Source organism: Macadamia integrifolia, unplaced genomic scaffold (genome assembly GCF_013358625.1).
Source record: "Macadamia integrifolia cultivar HAES 741 unplaced genomic scaffold, SCU_Mint_v3 scaffold885, whole genome shotgun sequence".
Lineage (NCBI taxonomy): Eukaryota > Viridiplantae > Streptophyta > Magnoliopsida > Proteales > Proteaceae > Macadamia > Macadamia integrifolia.
The window spans coordinates 229173-252293 of record NW_024870570.1 but is presented as its reverse complement, the minus strand read 5'-3'; the positions used below and the strand labels follow the sequence as shown (position 1 = coordinate 252293).

At 38.1% G+C, this 23121-nt stretch overlaps 1 protein-coding gene across 5 annotated transcripts; it reads right to left on the bottom strand.

Moving 5' to 3' along the window:
* Positions 1 to 9754: 9754 nt before the first annotated feature.
* LOC122070316 (uncharacterized protein At4g18490) lies at positions 9755 to 21957 on the bottom strand. Of its 5 annotated transcripts, none has more exons than XM_042634445.1 (17): positions 21837 to 21957; positions 21099 to 21205; positions 20428 to 20554; positions 19868 to 20041; positions 19211 to 19695; positions 19022 to 19123; positions 18713 to 18923; positions 17414 to 17599; positions 17190 to 17315; positions 16037 to 16216; positions 15749 to 15926; positions 15362 to 15429; positions 15225 to 15264; positions 14935 to 15090; positions 10346 to 10495; positions 10170 to 10252; positions 9755 to 10054 (listed from the first exon to the last, which is right to left on the bottom strand). In XM_042634445.1, exons 2-16 carry the CDS (start codon positions 21160 to 21162, stop codon positions 10196 to 10198), a joined length of 2304 nt encoding a protein of 767 aa, XP_042490379.1. In that variant the 5' UTR covers positions 21163 to 21205; positions 21837 to 21957; the 3' UTR covers positions 9755 to 10054; positions 10170 to 10195. The 5 variants fall into 5 exon arrangements, with proteins under 5 accessions (XP_042490379.1, XP_042490380.1, XP_042490382.1 ...); XM_042634446.1 differs by having other exon boundaries at positions 9755 to 10045; XM_042634448.1 differs by having other exon boundaries at positions 10346 to 10456.
* Between the last annotated feature and the right edge of the window lie 1164 nt (positions 21958 to 23121).

Sequence of the window (23121 nt, the reverse complement as noted above, 5' to 3'; positions counted from 1 at the left end):
CTAAGATCCTTCCCCCAACTCAAAACATCACATTATTTCAAATCTTGGTTGCTCCTCCTTAAAAACCTTCAAAGAAATCATATAAAGTCTTTCTTAACTCCTTAATTTGACCACACAAGAGGGTTTCACCAGATTCAAAGGATTATAGCACTTACCTACCTCAAATTGTAGATCTCAAGGTGCCAATCACTTTTTCGATGTGAAATGGTGAGGTACGGCTTAGGCATCAAAGGAAAACACTTTCCCCCACACTTCCTTCTCTTCTCTTCCTTCTTCTTCTCCCTTCTCCTTACTCCTTTCCACCTTCCCTTGCTGAAGTAATAAATGGGAGAAGAGTAAAAGCTATTTATAGCTTGGGTTATAAATATCTACTAGGGTGTGTTTGGTTTTGACATTCTATGGCCTGAATCACATTAAACCGCGATACCGAGTGAAGTAGCCGGCAATATTGGACACATGACTTCACTACAATGGAAAACCCGAAACACGCGTGATCACCCAATTTGGGCTTGCTGGAGCAACATTTCCCTTATAGGTGTGTCGCACAGGAGGATTGCACCCACAAGTGACCACCCACCTGTTGGCCAAAATATGGTCAACCTTCCTAGATTTTAGTGGGAATCAGTTCTCAACACGTATTTCACTCCCGCCACTTGTCGTGAATCAAGTTCTCATCATCAAATACAACAACACCTTCCCTACTTGTACATAGCCTTATGATACGTCCAAGGGCATGGCTTAGGCGTGCGAAACACATAGGGCACTAGCTCGAATTTGTCCAACAACTCTGCATTCGAAATCACCCTTGTTGTCATATACCATAGGGCACCCGCATCAACCATTGTCGGTTTGGACCCTACATAACCAAACCAAACCAATCAAAAAATAAATCGGGTTTAGAAAGCGATGCACTACACATCTAGTCGTCATTAGTTAGCTATTTTTTATTAAAAAAAGTCATACCTAGTGCACAAGGCACTCACTATAGCAAAGTCTGGGAGGGGATTGTGTACATAGTTGTACCCCTGCTTCATAGGAGAGGTTGTTTCTAAGTTTTGAACCTGTTAAAGTTGATTATCTATTTGGATTAGATTATTTTTTGGATAATTCAAATTTAAGATCTGAATAACCTTTGATACACCTAAACAAAAATCAATTCAAATCATATTCGAATCTTTGATCGTTTACATCCCTACATAGATGGACCCCAACGCCTAACTAGTATCAGAGTTCAACCAATCTTTCCATATCACAATGGATTGGATTGTTGATTGTTCTTGTATCCCTTACAAGTAATGATCCATCTTTGGTCTTCTCAATTATCTACTTTAGTTTGTCTACTCTCTTAGGAACTAGGCACTCCACTCCATTATTAGTCTTCCAAGCAAATATAGTAAACAAGGTATATTTCTATCCAACCTCTGTTGCCATCAAGGAAATATAACCCAACTCCTATGATAAGATGAAGGTTAGTCACCATCATATTATCTTCACATAGCTCTTTTGCTACTGATCAGTAATGAAAGTTATTAATCTAATCATTCTGTTAGCTTTTTAAATCAGCCAATATTGCATCATATTTGATTCGATTTCATGTTAAATTTATTATAACTATTAATCAAACTGAGTCAAACTGAGTCTTGACCTGGTTCGTTCGTGGGTCGCCCACCTAGGATAATTATTGACCCACTTGGATTAAGAACTCTAGCTAGCCAGAACTCTATAAGTAAGAGGTTTGGTCACAACAAAGCACGCTTTTGACCTAATCTCTCTCTCTCTCTCTCTCTCTCTCTCTCTCTCTCTCTCCTTCCTAGTTGAGAGTGTGTGTCTCTAAGGATCTCCATTGCTATCCTTGGATTTAGATGATTGAACTTTGCCTAACAAGATCTTTGCAATCCTTCGTTAATTTTTGTTCTTACGGATCAACGCGTAGTGTAACCCAATCCATTCCGCTGCGTGGAAAGCTACATCGAGGTAATCTTCGATCCTCTATTTGCTTTTCCTTTTACATTAACTGCATAACAATTTCATATAACCCTATGGTATATAATTGTGCATTAGATTTACTTGGTTGTAAATGGTAAAGGCTGAATCTCCTATGCTCCCATTGTAACTTAGGCAAGTTCTTTTTACGTTTAACCCCTTCCATAAGAGAGAAAAATAATTCTACTTTGTAAAGGATAGCATTGGTTATGACGTAACCAATTGAGGACAATCTTCGAGAATGTCTTTTAAGGTGGTTTGAACATGTTCAGCGAAGGCCTAGGGATGCTCCAGTAAGAAGGAATGATCATATCCAGATGGAAAAAGCTAAAAGAGCTAAGGGCAGGACAAAAATAACCATAAGAAAATACATGAAAAAGCTCAATCTTGACTCTAGTATGACTGCTAATAAAACTCTTTGGAGGGGCAAAGATTCATATGGCTAATTTCTTGTAGGTGGACTGCATGGAAGGAGCAGACAGTCTTTGATCTAGTGCACCAGGGATAAATTGTGGAACGGAGCAAGAAGACAAAGTCTTGATGCAATTGTGGATGTCGTATTACAGTATGCTTGGCGAATATCAATAATATAATAAAGTAAGAGGTTGTATGTCTTGACAATGAGCATAATCATGAACTCATGAACTTCTCACTCCAAAACAAGTTTGGTTGCTCCTTGCCTTATACAGTATCACCAAACTTTTGTGGTCCAACCACTCTCCTAAATCTTAGAGAGGGGTGAATAGCCTTTCAGAACAGATAGGGTTTTGAAGGTATATTTAAAATAATAGAACCCCAAATAGCAAGAGAGAGAGAGAGAGGTGGAAAAGAACTAAGAATAGCAGTAGTAAAAGTTGTATGGGCTTCCTTAATTAATTCTACATCTCATAACCAACATTTGTATCCAAATCAAATAAATTATCCATAGAGGAACCTAGAGAACCAATGAACAAAGTGTTGAATGAAATTGATCCAAAATAATCAAGGTTCCTAACCAAACCAACTCTCACATGTAACCATTGCAAACACAGTACAAGAGGCCTCTTTTTATTTTGTGGGTAAATATTAGAGAGAGAGAGAGAGAGAGAGATGGTGATTACCTGAGAGCAAGGAAGAAAGTGCATACCAAGATTCCATAGATTTTGATGGACAATTTGGGAGAAAGAATTGTACCAGGCTGTGAAGCATAAGCTAGTGCCTCCCTATGTCTATCTCTCTCTTCCCTCCTATGAATGGCATATCTATCCCCTATTGAGTGTGTGTGTGTGTGTGTGTGTGTGTGAGAGAGAGAGAGAGAGAGAGAGAGAGAGAGAGAGAGAGAGGCGCTAGCATAAGCTAGTAACCGAATAGAATCTTGACAATGAGAGTCTAGCAAATAGATCCACACTTTACGAATGACCAGAGTTTATAGATCCAGATTCTCAAATCTAAATACTTTCACAACAAGTCAGTATTTGACAAAGGAACCTTGAAAATGCATAGATCTATTTTGCTGGAATAGCATTGTCAAGATTCTACATACTTTGAAATATATGACTCATCGGAAAATAGGTAATGACAACACCTTTTGGAATGATCAATGGGCACTATCTTCTCACAATTCTATTTTAAACTTGTGTTACTAATCAGCCCCCCATCAATGACAAATGTCAATGATTTCATAATAAGCAATCAGTGGAATGTTGAAATGTTAAATTCTATCTTACCACAACCTTTTACTCTATACTTCGGATCCCCATATCCCTCGAATCTGATAGATGGTGGTGCCATCTTTCTAAGGAGGGGGTCTTTCACAATTGATCTAGATGTTGTGTTTCTCAATACTAATTCCTGAAAAACTTCAATGAATGTTCAAACACTTTTTATTGCTCATCTCTTTGCTCACATTGGTGTCGGTATTTCTAAAAAATCAATATCCACCCCAAGTTTAAGATCTTTCTTAGAGAATTATCAATGTTAGAATCCCCACCAAAGACATCTTGCTTAAATAGATGGATATTGACCCCATATGTGGATTTTTCCACAGCCAGCAAGGAATCTTTATGGCTTGTTATGTTTGAGTATGAATTTTTTAGAGGAGTTTGGGTTGTCAGCCCTTTGGTACTTAAACCTGATCTCTTTCCAATTTCATCTTTTAACGATTTTTCTCATGTATTGTTTTAACTCTCGTGATATTCCCATAAATAAACTGCAACATTTCTTCACTATGTTTATGCTCTTATGTTACTTCATCTGGAAACACAGGAACCGAGTTTTTTATTTGGTTCTCACAAACCAGATCCAACTCCCATACTTAAACTGGTTGAATTTTGGGTTTCTAATGGTTTGTCTAACAAAAGTTGTGATACCCTACTTTCTAAACCAGGTCTAATTTCCCTGTTGGTTCGATTTGGTCTTCTAGGACCTAAACCCAAGCAAGCCGAGGCGAATTCCTTATGGAACATGATGGCAAGGGTGACTCTGAACTTGGGCTGGCCAGACCAGTTGGAGTCGATGGAGAAGTCCGTGTGCCCAAGCCGTGCACTTGCACGTATCACCAGACCATGTACGCACAATAAAGGTATATGGCTATATTCTATGTTAAGTCCACATGTTAATCGATTACCAAGAGTTCAATATGTGTCGAGGCCGAGCCCCATGAAAATCCCAATGATTTGGCTAAGTTTTGGCCGATTGGTGGGTGGTCATAGATGGGTCAGACCCACCAGTGTGACCTACCATTCTGACCTTTAGATATTTTGACCTCACTATAAATAACATTTATTACTCTCTTTACCCTTATTTATTGTTTTACACAGTGGGTGAGAAAAGTAAAGAAGAGCGAGAGAAAAGAAAGAGAGAGATGGGGAGAAGAAGGAAGAAATAGGGAAGAAGAGGATCGTTGTGTGTCACCGAGGTCAGATCTCTTGAATCCGACACTGGATTAGCGATCCTCATCTCGAGATCTACGTTTTGAGATGAGTAAAGTCCATGTTCCTTAAACCCTTATAAAACCCTAGGTAAAACCCTTCGATTTGGGGTAGTAATCCCTTGGATCTTGTTATTATCTTTTGAGAATGCGAATCTAAGGTTTAATAAAGGTCCTTTATGTTGTTTATGAAGGATTTAGAGGAAGGCTTGCAAGATTTGTGAAGCATTTGTTGATCTCTTGAGCTAAAGGGCAAATTTAGGGGGTTTTGAGGTGTTCTTGAGCAAAGAGGTAAGATCCATGCTCAAGACTTTGGATCGACCTTAGATCTAGGTTGGAATCATGATTTGGAGCCTTAGATTTGTGAAAATGCGATCAAATCAACTCGTGGGGGTTTCCCCAAGGTGGGATGAAGAATGGGAGAGAATAGCAAAATCTCGATTCTGATTGGTGGGTGCTTGGGAATGAACGGACCCACCAATCCAGCGCCGCCTATCCTAGGTAGGCTACTGGCTTGATCAGCGAGCAAGATCAGTGGGTGGCCTGGCCCGCCAGTCCAAGCAGAGCTGCTAGCTTGATAAGCTAGCAAGACTAGTGGGTGACCTGGCCCGCTGCTTCAGGCAAAGTCCCTGGGTCGAGTGGCGAGCAAGGACTAGTGGGTGCCTGGCCCACCGGTTGACCCACCAATCTAACTTCTCAACTCCCAATTGGGCCTAAATTTGATGTGTAACCTACTCTAGTGATTCCAAACACAATGGGATCATCATACCTTATTGGTTATGAGCATAAAGTGGAGGTATATTGAACCCAACTCTTTTTATGAAAGGTTGTATTAGAAACTCGCATCATCGCATGTTGGATCTTTCTCGTACCAAGGGTGATCTTCATACACAACTAGGTAAGTGGGAAGAGGACATTGCATCATTTCATTTTGGTTGTAGACTAACCATGTCATCATATCTTTATTATGTAGACTAGTTATCCACGAGTGCCGTTGCATACATTGACATATGCATTAGAAAATTCATTTATGATTTGATATGCTGATATTTTTAATTGACAATTTCCTATTCTTGCTTGTGATATGAGATGGATGACTTTAAACCATGGAATATGATGCTTTGTTAAACTAAATGCCATAGTTGACTTAGACACGAATGCATTGGTGGCCCATAGAATGGGACACGGTGGCACTATGCAGTCTTATTATCTCACATAGGAGCATGCGGTTAGATATCCATGTCATACAACCCTTCCTAGCAAGAGTTTAGGTGTTAGATATATCACTGGGGGAAAGCCCGAGATTGTGTATTAACGGTGGCAGTTAGAAGTACATCTGACTGATCATTAGGACTGTCAGCAACTTTGGTGATATAACAAGAAGGCCAATTGTACTACTTTTAGATTAATGCAGGGCAAGACCCATTTTACTTTAATATAGGGTAAGACCCATTTTACTTTCTGGTACCCACGGTTGGCCTTCTCCAGTAACCCTATGGTTTATCGCAGGATGGGATTACCGGCTCGTACCAGGAGCATACGAGCACTCTGGTTGCGAGTAGCACATAACTTATGACTTAGAATTGTCTTCTAGGTGGACTAAGATAATAAAATGAACTGCATGCATATAGGTTCATTTGTATTGCGAATGCTTGTTGTTCTTTCTTTTCACTTATTGGGCTAGTGAGCTGATCCCACGTGCACATCATTTTTAGATGATCTTGTAGGTTATCCAGCTGAGGAACTAGAGCGTGGACCCACTGTGGAGTTTTTAGTCGAAGATTGGTGGGTCCCTGAAGATCTCAGGCATGGGGTCGAGTGCCCGTGCGAAAGTTGTGTTGTGGGACAACAACATTGATACCTACACAAGATTCTTTTTTATTATTTTGAAAATATTACCCCTTTTGTGCTCTGGATGTTTAAATTGTATTTCTTATGTATATATATCATACCTATGGGCCAAAATGTAAATGTAATACAATTTAGGTATCAAGAGTATTGGGGTATTTACAGGTATGTGCATGTAAGACTTTCGCTGAAATACAAGATTTGCTTGACTTAGTGTGTGTGTGTATGTTGTGTTGTGGTTACTGTATTAGATGATCTTGGCAGGTTTAGGTTTAAGAGGTTTTAACTCGATCATCTCCGGTTCTGTAAGGAACGGGGTGTGACAAAAGTAGTGCATCTCATGTGATATCCTCTACTTTTCAATCTACCACTTATACGCCTCCCCCCCCCCCCCCCAACCCATAACTTTTCTCGTGACAAGCACCATTGAGAAAGATAAAAATATTTCTAGTCGGGCCTTTTCATTTTTACTCAAAGGTAAATGTATCTTATCTCAAGAAAATTATTTGTTGATAGAAAAAAAATGATAAAACAACTGCAAGAAGACTTTTATCTAGGATAAAGAAGGCAAGGGAGAAGGGCTAGAAGGTGGATACAGTTTGGAGTAATAAAGAGGAGCTACATGATTTTTTTCTTTTAAGAGAACAGCGAATTTCTTTTAAACTCTTGGCCTCCAAATTTTGTCTAAAAACTTACAACTTTATCCTAATGCTCAAAGGAAATGGCCGAAGAGGCTATGACAAAAAACAATCGATTTATAATTTGAGAAAATTACACTCTCCTCCCCTGACCTTTGGCTTAATATCATGTTCCCCCCCCCAAGTACTTTCATATATAGCAATAACCTCCCTTGAAGTTTGAAGATTGTAACTAACGTACCCTTTCTGTTAGATTTACCTGTTAAGTGATGATGTCATCACTTAAGTTGCTAATTCTCTGACCAAATTACCCTTTCATACGAATGAAGGGTAAATCGACCTAAAACCACTAAAGAAGAGGGAGAGATGATTTAGGGATATGGTTTTCTCCTTCATTGCTCGCTGGTCTCTGCAACCTTCATCGACACTCGGTGGTCCTCGCTCGATGGTCATCATTGGTCGCTCCTTGGTCTCTGGTCGTCATTGCATTGGTTTTGATATTTGTCGTCCCTCGCCGCTAATCCCTCGATGCTTGTCGCTTGTCGCTCTGTGAGAGCTCTGCTCTGCCCTTTGGCCTGGAATCGATATATCCAAGCCATATTAGGTCAAAACCGTATCATTGATGAAAGATAATTCCAAGTTATATCCAAGCCATATTAGGTCAAAACCTTATCATTAATGAAAGATAATTCCAAGCTATATTTGATACATTGTTGTCACACTTTTTTACCCATAAAAACAATTACAAGTACCTCAACAAGGAAAACACTTATGAATGAACAAACAAGCTTTATTGAGCTACCTAACTTTTCTATTTCATCCAATCTAATCATTTCAATGTGTACATCCTGTTGCAACAAACTTAACACCTCTCGGAACCCTCGTATTTCCTCTTGCAACCCCTGCATATCCTATTGCAACCCCCACATCTCCACATGCAATCCCCATACATTATCTTGCAACATATGCAAGTCATCTTGCAATTTCAAGTTATCGATTGGTAATACAGTTGTTGGCTTATTGATGGGTTCACACCAAGCAAAGTAGTTACAGCCATTCAACTCTGGGCAACTATAAAACAGTCTGTTTGGATTATCTTTTGTCTCTGATATCCTAATGACCGCTTTCCGATTGCATCTACATTGTACGCATCTGTACTTTAGAACTTCACTGTTGCTACAATTCACACTCGAAGTAGACATTTATCTATTAAAGTTGCACCAAAAAAATCAATGGAAAAAATTAGGAATCATTCTATCATTATGATAACAATTTATAGATTTAGGGTGATTCATGCAATTTCAAATTAGAGAGAAAGAATGAAGTGATAATCGAAGATTGAATCCATATCGGGCGTTTCAGTCGTGACCTTGAGGAAGCTAGCAAGACCTCTGGTGACAATGCGAAGGAGAGGAAGTTGGGCGACCACTCTTCCAAACGTTCGGGGGTTTCAAAGAAAATGTGAAACTGATGAAGAAAAGAGAGAGAAGGAATAGAATATCGGTATACAACACTAGAAGGGTAAACTGGTCTTTTTATAGGCCAATTTAACGGTGTCAATCACTTTGGGTCATTTGGTAGAATCTTAAAACTACAGGGGAGGTTATTGCTATATATAAAAGTATGTAGGTGAAACATGATATTAAACCAAAGGTCAGGGGAGGGGAGTGTAATTTCCTCTTATAATTTTGATATTATGTATAAACTATGCTATCATAGTTTGTATATTTTCTTGTTAAAAAGAAAAAAAATCACTCAATGAACCTGCGCCTTTCAGGTCTTGAGTTTTGGGATCGGGGTTCTGTGTCAACTTTAAATCTTTAATTGGCTCAGGTATCTCAATAACATGCCTTGAAGCAATTCATTGCTCTAAGACTCAAGAGTGCACCTGTGAAATCCATAACGAGAGAGGCGCATTACTTTTGAAGATGTGGGAATTTCGCTGCTTCCATACCAACCATGTCGAATGCAATCATTTGGTATTTTCAATGTAAATGGCCCAAGTGGTTGGACTGCCATCACATCACCTGGTTCAATAGCCTCTGAGAAACTCAGATATATGCAAACAGCTATAATTTCACGTAACACCACTGTCTTAAAGACCATCTGGGAACTATGTGGAATATAATCATTTAAATATTGCTCTTTCCTGTAATATTCGAATGGGTTGTGGAGTTATTTAAAGAAATGCGTTCATTAGTAGAATTTTATTGGTGATAAGATTACTTCAATTTAGAATATCAAACCGGTTTTCAAATACTTTGCAGCTCAGAAACAAATGGTTTCATGCACTGTGATTGCCAAACAGCTCACAAAGTCGACATTAAAAAATTACCAGCTTAGTTTGTGGAGTGAGCTGTGCTGAGGCACCAAACTGTGGAAACAAAAAAGGTTTCAATTCATCTACAATTATCCAAGTAATTGACTAACAGTACCAGATCTCTTGCAGATTCAACTACAACGATATGAGTTAGCATCAGTATTTGTACATTTCAATTTCATGCACTCACAGTATTGAAACAATACAGAAAAAAGGCAAATGGAAGTAAAGGCAACCTAAGGTCCATTTTTACACATCTAATTTCAGATTACAGCATCAATTCTTGAAAATGAAGTTGGCCTTCCACAGCTCTAAACATAGTAGAAAGTGAGCACATATAACTGGTACCTGCAAACTCTAGAGGTATTCAAATCAGTTAAAAGGTATGAATACAAATATTCACAGAAAAAGGGTATACATTCATTCAAGTATGCCATCTCTAGGTATATGTGCATGGGAAGTAGAGGTATACCTTTGTGTCTCAATTCAATAAGCAAATCAAGATTGAAGCTCCTTGGATCTCATGGAGGCAGCAAATCTCATTACCGTACTGATGTACTCTTATGAAAGAAAACTTGACATTCATGCTCCAACAGATATATGTAGAACTGTGATAAAAATTAGAGGCCAAAATGAAGTCAAGGATATCTTCTCTTCATAGATGGGATGGTTTAGCATCAGCAGATTGTTGTTGTTCACCAGAGCACGAACAAGTACTTCCTTTGCTTCTTCATGTTTCTTTTTCAGCATGTTACGTATCTGCAGGAACAGCATCAACCACCCATGCAATCTCTCTTTCTACCATATGGCAAGAGCAATGAAACACCAAACTAGGTTCCAAATTAGAAAATCAGAGTCACAGCTAAAAAAAGAACATCAGAAGAGAGTGGTTATGTTTTATAAGTGCTGCTTAATAGGTTTTCTAACAAACTAGCCAAACAGAAGTTTTAAACCAAGGGAATTCAAGAGAATGGAACCCAACGACATCATTTCCCATAAATCCTGTTTGGATTGCTCACAGAATGAAAGAGTTGGACAATGCTTTGCAAATCCTCATCCTCTGCTTCTAAGGGGGGTGGAGGAACTTTACATTCATCCACCAGGACTTCCTTGGCAACGAAGACTTGGGAAAGAAACCAAGCAGCCACTTTAGAACACACAAGAAGACCTATAATTATCAAAACAAGAATGTTGAAATGGAGTTGGCTCCTGAATTTTGTTCACATTACATAATACTTCTGTGGTCCAAGTTTCTCGAAAAACCTTAAAGCAATGAAAATCAGAGCCCCGTCGAACAACAAATTTCAAGTATAGGAAGCTGAAAGGAAACAAATTTTCTTAAGTTATAAAGGATTCTGGGGATGAACTAAGAATGAAATAAGTATCGTCACTTGAGCATGTTTAAATAACAAACGCCTAACCAGGAACAGAACAAAAATGATGATGAAATTGCACAAACCTCCTAGGTAATAAGCATTGATTACAATTTTTCCCCTATAACCATAATAAGATCAGAACAGAATCTCCAAAACTTATGACCATCATGCAGTCGAGAAAACCACCACCACCAAGAAAGTAGTTGCAGCCTTTGTGAATGTATACCCAAGAACTGGGTATCTCTGACCAAAATAGCACTAGAGAGAAGGGGGGAAAGAGAGAAATGTTTTATGATCTACATTCCACAGCATAGTTGTAATGGCGACTAGGCGAACCGAGGCAGTTGAGGGGGAAAATTTTAGGCAACACAAGGTGCCACCTAGGCAACCAAGGTGCCAATCTAGACAAATCAACCTGGATGGCTAGGTGTCGCCTACATCTTGACAACTATGCTCCATAGGAGGATGAAATGCTCATCATCTCAGCCCTCCATGTATAGGGGGGGAATAAAGGTAACCTATTTGAGAAATATGGGGAAATAAAGAAGTCCAAGCAAAAAGGTTTAGAAAAATGCTGCCAGGTTCCCCATTTCTTGTCTGCCAGTTGCTGCTTTTAGGCCCGGGAAGGATGAAATTTTCTTTTAGTAGTTCCCGGCCAACAAACCCATCTTTCATTTTGTAGACTGCTAAAAGTTCCATGCTACTTGAGTTTGGGACAACAAAATTGAAATTACCTGGACTACTGTTAAAACACCAGCATGGTGAATAGGCCTATGAAGACCCAACCTACCATGCAGCACAGATATACTAGATATAGATTAGTCAATTTACATACTTATCCAGGAAATGTGTACATGAGGAATTATGATCTCTTTAAGTGGCCTTCCAAGATCAACTATTCTAGTATAAACACTGGATAATAGCGTGCCATATTTTGGTTCACCGAAGGAGCTACAAGTGAGGAAATATTGTTTTCTAAATTGCTGAAAGAAGTTTCTGGAAAATGATATTTGCTGCTAGGGAGTTCTAATGGATCTCCCAATAGGATGTTTGCTTATCAACAAGTCAGCATGGCTATGATATTTTCATAAAGCAACAACAGTTCTACAAAGATTGAAAGGAAATATGAACTTGTCTCATGAGAAATTTGGTTATTCATTTAATTGAGAGGGGCTTCCCAGAGAATGGCTGATAGCTCACTTAATCATTTGAAAATAAAAACTTCGGAGTTCTCTGGAGACGAGGTTCAACTGATCAACTCAAAGCATTCTGACCATCTCATGTACATAACTGATGTCTAATTACAATACGAGGTTTCACTAAGCCTTGAGCCATTCAAGATTACTTTCCTCAAGATCTGATCTTTCATGTGGGACAGAGCATACATATGAACATTCAGTGATGCACATTGTATTGACCTTAAAAAAAGTGTGTGTGTGTGTGTGTGTGTGTGTGTGTGTGTATTAGAGAGAGGTAGAGAGATGCATAGAGTTTACATGGAGAGAAATGTATCGTATAAATTGTGGAGATAAGGCTTAGAAGCAGTGATAGCTGGACTCACGCAAATCAATAATTGATAAGGACATGAACTGAAGAGCAGAAAAAGACAGGAGTATTATGATTATTGTGGGAAGGATCACCACAATATGAGAAAGGATGCATATCGATATTTGGGTAGGAAAAGCAAAAGAAGCTAGCTCTGCAAGTAATTTTCCAAGCTAAATTCTTCTGCAAATATGAGACGATGTGAAATTAACCCAGATCATGGTTTCCAGAGACCACAGACTGTAATGGGAGGACCACAGACAACCTGCCTCAGGATTTCGGTTGAAATGATCGAAATTTCACACAAAAAAAATTCTTGAAGCGAAACCCCAGTCAACTCAATAGTAATACAAAATTTCACAGGAGTTGGTTCGATCATGCTACACAAGATGCGACCATGGTGCACGTGCCCCACACATACAGGCTAATAGAGAGGCCCATGCCACGGGTTCAGACCATAGTTATCAATTCGGCCGAATAATTCTCGAATTATTCGGCCGAACCGAATTTTTCCGAATTTTATCAAAAATTCGGACCGAATCCGAATTAAAAATAAAATTCTTTAAAATTGACCGAATCCGAATTAAACCGAATTATTCGGTCCATTTAAACATTATTTTTAAAAAAAAACCAAAAATAAAAAATAAAAAAATAAAAAAACAATTTAAAAAAAAAAAAAAAAACCCCAATAAGATTTTTTGACCGCTTTTTTGACCGAATCCTTAAATTAATCTTCCGAATTATTCCGAATAATTCTCCGTCCGAATAATTCCCGAATCCGAATTTGCTAACTATGGTTCAGACCAGAGGAACAGATGATAGCACGAAGATATATTTTAAGAGGTTATACAGCACTCTCAGAAGCATGATTTAGAGGAGGGTAGTACATATGGGCAGTGGCATGCATCATCCTTTGCTGCAAGGAGCACCAGTTTTGCATACAAAGGTATGATGGGTAATTGGGTAATTGGGTAATTGGGTGTGGTGTCTATAGGCAGTATAGCTGCTCTTCTTCATTTCCTACCGAGTATAAGGGTTAGCCACATAGTGATTTGTCCTTTGTGAACAAGATCTTCTCATACCCAGCCCCCCAACCATACATGGCAGCTCCATCATCGAGTTATGGTGGTCCGTACATGGATCTTCACGGTATGGTGATCTATACCCTAGGTTAGGTTACTTTCAGCATGTTAACTATACAACTTATAGGAATATTGTGGACATCAAATGTTTCTTCCAGCATAGTATGAGATAGCCATCATTTATAATATAGTCAGAGGAAAGGTTGTGTTGGTACAAACAATCTGCTAGTGGTCATGCTCCTCCCCAGAATTCCATATGGTACTAGGACATGTAATCATGTACGGATGTACCATGTAACTTGTAGCTTAAGAAAGTGTTTATGTAATATGTAACATGTACGATGTCAGTATGTAACATATAATGTTATTGATAATCATAAATGGTTTTGAATATTATCTTTTTTCTTTTCTAATGCATATTTTAGTTGTTTTAATTGACTTTTGTGTGTTCTAGTAATAAGATTATGAATATGCTAAATTGATTGAAGTATAAAGCAGGGTATGACATAAACTAGCAACCCAGGGTCCAAATCAAAACCATCATTTCGGTTGTGTTCTTCTACAATAAAGGTTCAAGTATGTTTATAGATGTTTAATTAGGGTTTCCCTGAAGTTCCAGGCCAAAATACGGCCATTTGACTACCAAAATGGCCAATATTCACCAATGAAATATGCCAAACTTCGGTCAAATTTTGAACTATGAACTCTAGCATACATTCATATCACGTCCTTGGAGCTCCATTTAAGGGGAAAAAACATCCTGTTTTGTGGCAAATAAATCAAAATATGCTGCTAACTGCTCAAATTATTTCCACGGGAAAGATGTGTTATGGCTTGAAACCTCAAATACAAGATGTCAAGCACTCGGAACAACAGAAGCATGGCACCTGCCTTCTTGGTGTTCATGAGTGTGTATTATACTATTTATACAAACTGTTTCTTCAGAAGAAGGGCCACTTATCTGATCCAATCAAAAAATGTCAAGCAGTTAAAGCAAGAGACACGCTAATGCACCATGTACCTCGTTAATGTATAAGATCACCATTTATATTATCTAATCTATCACCAAACAGAATATGAACCTTAACCTGCAAGGTCAGACAGGTTCACAGTCTGGTCCAGTCTTAACAAAACTGACTAAAAACATGACAATAATAAGTTAAAATGAGCATTTACTAAGTTTATTAAGACAAATGTTATATCATTAGAAAATGTATGTCTGCATTTCACCTACATCTTCAAGCTCCTTTATATAGGCTTCAGCTTTTTCAACATTTTCATCATTCTCCATCACTATGGGGACTTGTTGAGAAGTATCAAGTTTACAGGTAGGATGGTCAAAGAGAACATCATTGTTGCAGCAATCTACCAGATTCTCACGATTGTGCACCTAGTCATCAAACATAGAAGGTGGAAAATAAATCATTTTTTTTTTTCAGGTTACAATCCTTTTCTAGGTTTCACAGAAAATTGGCAGTATTATTTGCAACAAAAAGATGTATTGGCTTGTAATTTCTAAGTTACCAGACTTTCATCAACTTGTTGAGAAACCTCCCTAGCTTTTCTGCAGATTTCAGGAGAAACACAATTTGTCATTATGGTGAATAAAAATAACCCAGGGGAGAGAGCAGGGACTATGCAGCTTGTCATATTAAAGGGACCTGCTATGGTTTGGTGTCTCTGTGATTCGCTTTAATGGGTATAACATCACTGGATTTGCACTTGGTTCCTGCAGAATCTTAAACAGTATTAAACTGAAGTACATATTGTTTGGTGGAAATACATTAGGAAGAGGGATAGGAGTATACTACTGAATATTTTCACTCCTGCTTTTGTCAGCACCAGGCCCAAGACTCCATTTTATAGGATGCAAAATGTTTTAATGGAATCTTTGGCCTGCAACTGGTAAGAACAGAACTAGAAATAGATATTCCCTACCAGTTTCAGTAAAGTGATGAGTTACTGTAAAGGCAAGGGACTCCATAAAATTGCATATTGTGCTTAAAGACATAACTACAGGGGGAGAGAAAAAAATTATCAGCAAGTACCTCAAAAGTTTTCCGTTTCAAAGATGGGGTTGGCAGTTTTTGTTTCTCTGAGCCGCTAGATTGGTTCATCATGCTTGCCAAATCTAGATGCATTTCCATGCTTCCCTCTGAGTTCCTCAATGACTTAAATTCTTTCTGAAGTTTAGAAACTGATAGATCATTCTTTGATGTTACAATCCTGTAACAAGAAGTTTCCACTCATTCAGAAGACTTCCACAAACAATATTTCTAGAATATAAAGTAGGGGGAAAAGAGAAACAAATAAAAAATAAAGCAAATTTTTTCTACCTTGAAAATTTTAAGCTAGTTGCATCAGATGTCTTGTTACCAACTTTCAGAGGAGAAAGCCCCATCCTTTCAACTGAAATACTCTTGTAATTCATGCTTGGAACTAAATCTTTAGGATTGATGTTCAGAGGTTTAGATTTTGCGGCCTTCTCAGGTAAGCTGGCATCATGAACTTTGGAACTGCAAGAAATCAGTGAGTCTCATGATGCTTATCTTAATTGTAAGAGATCTCAACTTCAGTTCTCATGCTATAAAAGTAGGAGTGCTGCCTTGTAGAGTAAATGCCTAATAGATCTTGAGGCATTAAATACCATTTAAAATATATGCATAGTATTTATTCCAAGTGCACAACAGAAAATGGAATATTTGCGAAAATTAAACTGTAAGACTTAAGAATTGAACCCAATTGTGCAAAGAGATATTTTCATTGGATTTCAAAAACATGAAAATCCACTAATTCATGCTATTTAGTAAAAGTAACCAAGTAGAAAGTAGAAACAATAGAACAGCATGGCAAATAGAAAAATGAGAAACAAAGTACCTCACTAAGAATGTTCATTGCCAGAAACAGAAACAGAAACCTACAGTGAACTAAAATAAGTTTTGCTAGGCATGGGCCATCACACATCTTGGGGGTAAACGGCCCAATAAAGGGTTAGACAAACTAGGTTTAGATGCCTTAGTTCTGACTGATATTAAAAGTTTAATCCATGAGGAAGCAATTTTCAACCATAACCGCAATAATTAAAAACGACTTCTCGGGAGTTCTCATGAAGGATTAATTCCAAACCAACTTTTAGTTTACCTCTCACTTTATCAAAAGAATGCACCAAACCAGAAATCTCCTAGGGTATTGAAAGTTTGAAAACTAATGGTCATTGTTCTGCAATTAAAATCCAAAACTTTAATTCAGTAGTCTATTTTTTCGCTTCTACATTTAGAGAGGTGTTGTTCTCTGGCTTGTTTCACTCCTCCATATTTACATCTGAAAATTTCATTTAAGAATAAACAAGAGCAGCATCAAAAAAACAGAAAGCTCCATCTTTGAGAACACAATAGTACAGTAGTTTAATATTAACAAATATCATACAAACATGTCAAACTTTAGTTGTGGTATGGTAAGTAATGGAAATTATAGGTATAGAAGCCTCACCTAGGGCCAGAGATACTGTGATCTTTGTCATTCTTTTCACTTTCCTTTATGACAGGTACATCTTTAGTTAGGGTAGCATCATGTGAGCTTGAAGTACCAACCTTTGGATTCCTACCTTGTGCATCACTATTGAAATCCAGCCAGCAGAAAAATGTACCATTTAAGGCTTTGAGCTATAAAAATGATTACGATTGTAGAAACATATTAATTAATCTAAGAAGCACCTTCTTTGATCTGTTGGACTTAAATGCGCACTTTCCTTTCTTTTCTCTCCAAGAGAATGGATTTTCATTGAAGTAAGAGCCAGATGTGACTGAGAAACATTTTCTTGGGTTCTACTCAGGAATGTCAAATGTGTACACCCATTTCCTTGTTCTTTCATTTGCATGACCTTGTCAGCTTTGGGTTCACTGCATCAAGTGAAAAATGAAACAAGTAATCTGAATATGCAATACCAAACCTCATATAACCCTAAAGGCATTTCCCAACAATCTAAACCAAGATCATGGGTAGTACAAACTGTTAGCTTGTAGTTAATTATGTATTTGGATTCACAATTTTCATGTGCTAAGACTCATCATTCTGTCTTCTATGTCGTTTCACAACTTTAAGTTGACATGGTTCAATAGATCTAACATTGAAGGTTCCCTACAAATCTCTATTGCTTGTATCTTGATTTGAGATTTTCAGAGTTTGTCCCATGGTGAAACTGGATAACATCCTAACAGGTTTTATTTAGTACTAAGTCCTCCTTGCTTGCCTTGTATTTGGACCATTATAGGTCGAGTATCGGGATATAGGCTGACGTTACAACTCCTTGTCGTTTTGATTTCCCTGTATGGTTGTGGTATTGTATACTTGGGCTTACATTTAGCATCCCATTGGAGGTATGATTTTTCAATGTGAGTCTGAGTTGGTCCACCATGTTAATGAGAGCTTTGAACTTTTTCTATTAATGTTTTCTGATCTTCAAGAAGACTTAAGTCTGGGACACATCTAAGCTATTAAGCACCCACAGATAACCCAAGAAGTGTTCAAATTCTGGGGGTAAGTCGCCATTAAATTTTTGCAGTGGAGATTCTCCTGAGGGAGCAAAATTTTATCTTAAGGATAGTCAGTATCTGCAGCCCTCAGACCGATGGGTTCACTGTAAGTGCCATTCTTCTTCATTAATGGGACTATTGGTAACTATGCTCTCCTATCTTGCTCTTCCATGGTTTCTACATTTGGATTATGCTGTTCTGTGAGCTACATTATGTATTTGGATACAGCATCTAGATCTGTGATTCATAGAAAAACTTGCCCCTGAATATCCATTCCATTCAAGATGGATAGATGGCTTTGTCAAGGACTGCACATTCAACATATTTAGTTAGCGATAAGTCCAAAAGCCAGCTTACTGCACACTCAGAGACTGTAATCAGGCTTTCCAATGCTTACTTTGAATAGAAATTCCTCATCTCAATTGCAGAATGGATCATCAGTGGATCTGATAATGAAGAAAAATTTTGACAACATTTCACCTTTGCACTGGGGCCAGAAGAACGTGTGACACAGAATCATTGTTCTCTTTTCTAGCTTTTGTGTTCTGCATGTTCGGTGACAGGCTTGTAGTTGAAGCATCCACTATATCTGCATTACCTAGGGCTGACTTGTTCCCAGATATATTTCTCATAGGGATATGATTTTGGATCTCCAACATTTTCTGAAACTCATTTCTAGTGCTCTGCAATCCTGTGTTGCATATTGGGGTGAAGAAAACATTAACTTATACATGCTTGCATATGCACTGTCTACACCAGATAACAGTTTGAGATCAACATCTTCCCCACCTGCATTACCTGGGGCTGACTCATCCCCAGATATATTTTTCATGGAAACCTGACTTTGGTTCCCCAAGCTTTTTCCAGTCTCACATTTAGCGCTCTGCAATCCTGTGACGCATATTGCAATAAAAATTTCTGACAGAAACATATTTACAGAGTCAGATCAATATGAGAAATCAGTCTGAGACCAAATACCTTGATTTGCATCTCTTTCTGTCTCTGAGGAACAAATTCCTGCCTGTAAGTCTGCAGCAGTCTCTTGCCTTGGATCATCAAAAGAGACAGACTGGCCAGATGAATCCTGGATAGGCTGTTGATCATATGATTTTGAGGAGAGTTTGCTAGGCTGGTTAGATTCCTCTCGTCTGTTACTTATATTTTCATCTTGAGAAGCTGTTGCACCCCCTGATGCATGTACATTTTCGAATTTTGAATTTGTTGGAGCACCACCAGTTATAGAATCGAAATCCCCATCTGTCAAACCCTCAAACTTTGAAGCCATCACACTGGCTTTTTTGGCATCATCTTCTTTGAATGCATCGGCTTCTGTGGCCAAGTTGCTTCTGAAAACTTGATCCTTCTCATGTCTAACTGAAGAATCAAATTCCTTATCATCTGTGCATTTTTCAGATTTCTGTTTCCCTTTCATTAAGCTTGAATCCAAATCAAAATTATCCAATCTGAATCTCAGATTAAACAATCAGTACAGATCATGAGTGTCCAAAAAAATAACATTTATTTGATTACATAATCAGTGACACCTACAATCGGTAGTCAAATTCCAACAGTATATGTCTATGGGACTTCAAAAAAAACCATTGCCTTTGCTATGTAAATGCATAATAAACATACTCTTTAAAATCAAAATTGAAGTTGAAGTGGTCCTTCTTTGCTTCACGTTTTCCATCGATTGATTTTTTGTCAGGTCTGTCTGTAGATTTGGGACTGGAGAAATCCAGGTCTGACATGTCAACTTTGAAGGATGACAATTTCCCAAAATCACCATCGAGAGCAAAATCCATGTCCCTAGATAAAATAATGCTTCATTAGTATAGTCTTATATAACAGGGTCATTTATGTGGAAATTTTGTGTTTATTCGCCAAATTGAAAAGTATGTCCAAAGAAAGACAAGCAAATCGATCAAAGCTGTCTAACATAATGCCTAGAGAAGGCCTCTTAAAAATGTAAGAAGGGTAGGAATAAGAAAATAAAAGTCATTAGAATCAGGTCAAACCAGAAAAAAGAAAAGACAGTTGGGCACCAAAGACAATGGCCTATGATTTTGGTAAATAAAGCCAATACTTGAACATATGTCATTTCTAATGTGCATTGGAGCCCTTGGCCTTTCACCTTCGGTATATATATATATATATATATATTACATTTTTGAAGGGTTAACTAGAGAACTCACAGTTTATCAAAGTTGAAGTTCTTTTTCATGCCTTTGGGGGCTGGTTCACAGCTAAAATCCATGCCATCGTCCTCTGTCACAGACATTGTTTTCCAGGAACTGAGGAATTCCTTTCCAAATTCTTCATCTGTTTAAAGAGTATAGCATCTCATCAAATGATTCCCTCTTACAATTTAAAACATGAATTTTTTTCTTATAGTTTAATGTTCTTGCAGCATCTGAAAGCTTAGTATTTAGGTGACCAATAGATAAGATCTAAATTATAATGCATTCAAACAAGTTATTGTTTTTTGACAGTTGTCACAGTGTCTAGGTGACCCTACGCGTTGGAGGGAAAAAATCAAGGTGACACCAACCGGCTCCTAGGCAACTCATAGGCTACCAAGGCACCCTTCCAGCAGGGCACCTGGACACCCAGGCAACAACTTGACAACTATAATAAGCATAGTCTATTTATGTAAAATTTCAGACAACATTGCCAACTTCTTCAATAGCAGTAATGTCAATGCAAAATGGAGATACACATACTGCACTCTATTCTTTTCTCCACACATCCCCCCCCCCCCCGGCCCACCCTTTTTATAATAACAACAAATTCTATAAATACTCAACTGAAGAATTCAAGTTTCTTGTTACTTCTTGCTAGATGAGATGAGTTTAAGGGATCATACCTAGCAGTGAACTTTTCCCTTTTGAGTCGGAATTTGGAGCAGCTCCTTTCTGTGATTCCACCATTTAAAATCTGTAGAAGTTAATGTTACAATTAACCCCTGCAGCCCTGGAAGAACAACAGGTGGAGGGATCTAGTTCAGAAAAGAGAAACTTTATCTAGAGTTACAAAATTTAAAGTAAGTAAACTGATAGTGTTAGAAGAAAATAAACATATGATGAATTAATGGTGTAAGAAAAGAAAAAATCAAAGGAAATTTATATCAACCATAAAATGGATGGACCATCTTCTGACACTGATTGACAGAAACATGATCTCCTAACATAATTTTTGAGACATTTTAAATGATCACGTTTTTAGTTCTGAGACTAGACTTCACATTGATTGTCCTTTTATTCACAGGTGACCAACTATGTTTCCTCTTTTATCATCGGTGGTGCCAGAGAACAACAAGAGTTTGGAACTGAGCAGAAATTCCCAATTGATTCTCATTTAGAAACAGCATTGTAAAGAGTTGTCACTGAACATTCACCACTCAAATTTAATTTCAACAAATAAGTACTGCTCCAACATCGAACTATACTATGAACATGTATTCATCTAAATCCATTCAATTACTTCCAGATCTAAAAGCTATAGTGAAAAAAGAGCTTAGAATTCATCAAACTAGTAATGCAAATGCATCGTTCTTAAGTAATCATAACCAGATCACAGAACAGTCGTCAATGGAGCATATTACCTAATCGAAGCTAGTTCGATTACTAGGACGACTCTGGCACTCGATCTCCCTCTCCGCTAAGGACGACTCCGACTAGCACTCCGCGAGAAGGTCGGTTGCCTCTTCTCCAGAGAACCTAAAACCAACTGGTGAATCTTCTTCCCGCTTTTGTCGAGAATTTTCCTTCGCCTGCTGAGGTGGCTGTAGACCCCACCCTGGAATCTTAATCCTTTCCTAATTTTTTTTTTTTTAATCTCTTCCGGACAAAGATTTAGGAGACGGTATCGGTATCGGTATCGGTATTAGCAACTTATCCGGATTGGATAGATGGGAATAGGTCGATTTTGTCCCTGCTTTGTAAGAAAAGTATGAGGTGTAAACGGATTGGATATGGATCAAATTTGAATTCGAATTGGATGTGTTCTGATTCGGATATTTTCTGACTAGATTTGGATACCCCTAAACAAATATAGATGCTGATCGAATTCGGATTTTTAACTATCCATTTATTCTCTAACTTGTGTAATCTGGACATTCCTCATTACAATGAATATAATTTGCTCTTAATCCATCTTTCTAAGTTTTTTTAACTCTTTTCTTCATTCTCTAGAACATGTTTAAACTTCAAAAACCCTCGACATCATTAATTAATTATTTAATTGGATCGGATAATTTTCAGATAATTTGGATTTTATTCTAGATATCTTTTAACCGAATACGGATACCCCTAAACAAATACGAATGCGAATTCAAATTCAGATTTCGACTATCCAGTTACATCCCTAAAACAAAGTACTAATTTTTTACTATTTTACCCCTAAAATGATACAGATAACCCATCCAGATCAGTTAAGGATCCGGGATCGATCTCAACCAATGCCGATACAAGACTGATACTTAAAACCATGCTTTCTGATAATTCTTTGGCTTTGGACCCATGTAACCCCCTCCCTCTTGGCCCACTCGTCTGCCTCTTCTGGGCCTCCTAGATTAACTCAGGCCCTAGCCAACCTTGTCAGTCCCTCAACTATTTCTACCACTTCGGAGCCCCTTTCTGGGCCTCATTCCTTAGATTTGGGCAAGCTCCACTCGTCTAGGTCTATTCCTCCTTCGCCCATCAAGGCTGCTAAGACTAAACTATCCTTTGTCATGGTTACGAAATCTCATGCCCCTAAAATCAAGCATGTGACTTGTGACCCATCTCGGCCCCGCATAAAGACTTCCATCCCTTCTTCTCCCTCTCACTCATACCAGCATTGCAATAAGTCTAGGTCTGCCTCTGTTTTGCCTAGTTCTTCCTCTTTGG

What these genes read in the sequence shown, in the direction of transcription:
- LOC122070316 (XM_042634444.1), bottom strand. Translation starts at nt 21,162, where the DNA reads ATGGTGGAATCACAGAAAGGAGCTGCTCCAAATTCCGACTCAAAAGGG. An exon ending in AGTCCAACAGATCAAAGAAG is followed by an intron (nt 17,316 to 17,413) that starts GTGCTTCTTAGA and finishes GGATTTCAATAG; the next exon opens with TGATGCACAAGGTAGGAATC. An exon ending in TGAAACGGAAAACTTTTGAG is followed by an intron (nt 15,430 to 15,748) that starts GTACTTGCTGAT and finishes AAGATTCTGCAG; the next exon opens with GAACCAAGTGCAAATCCAGT.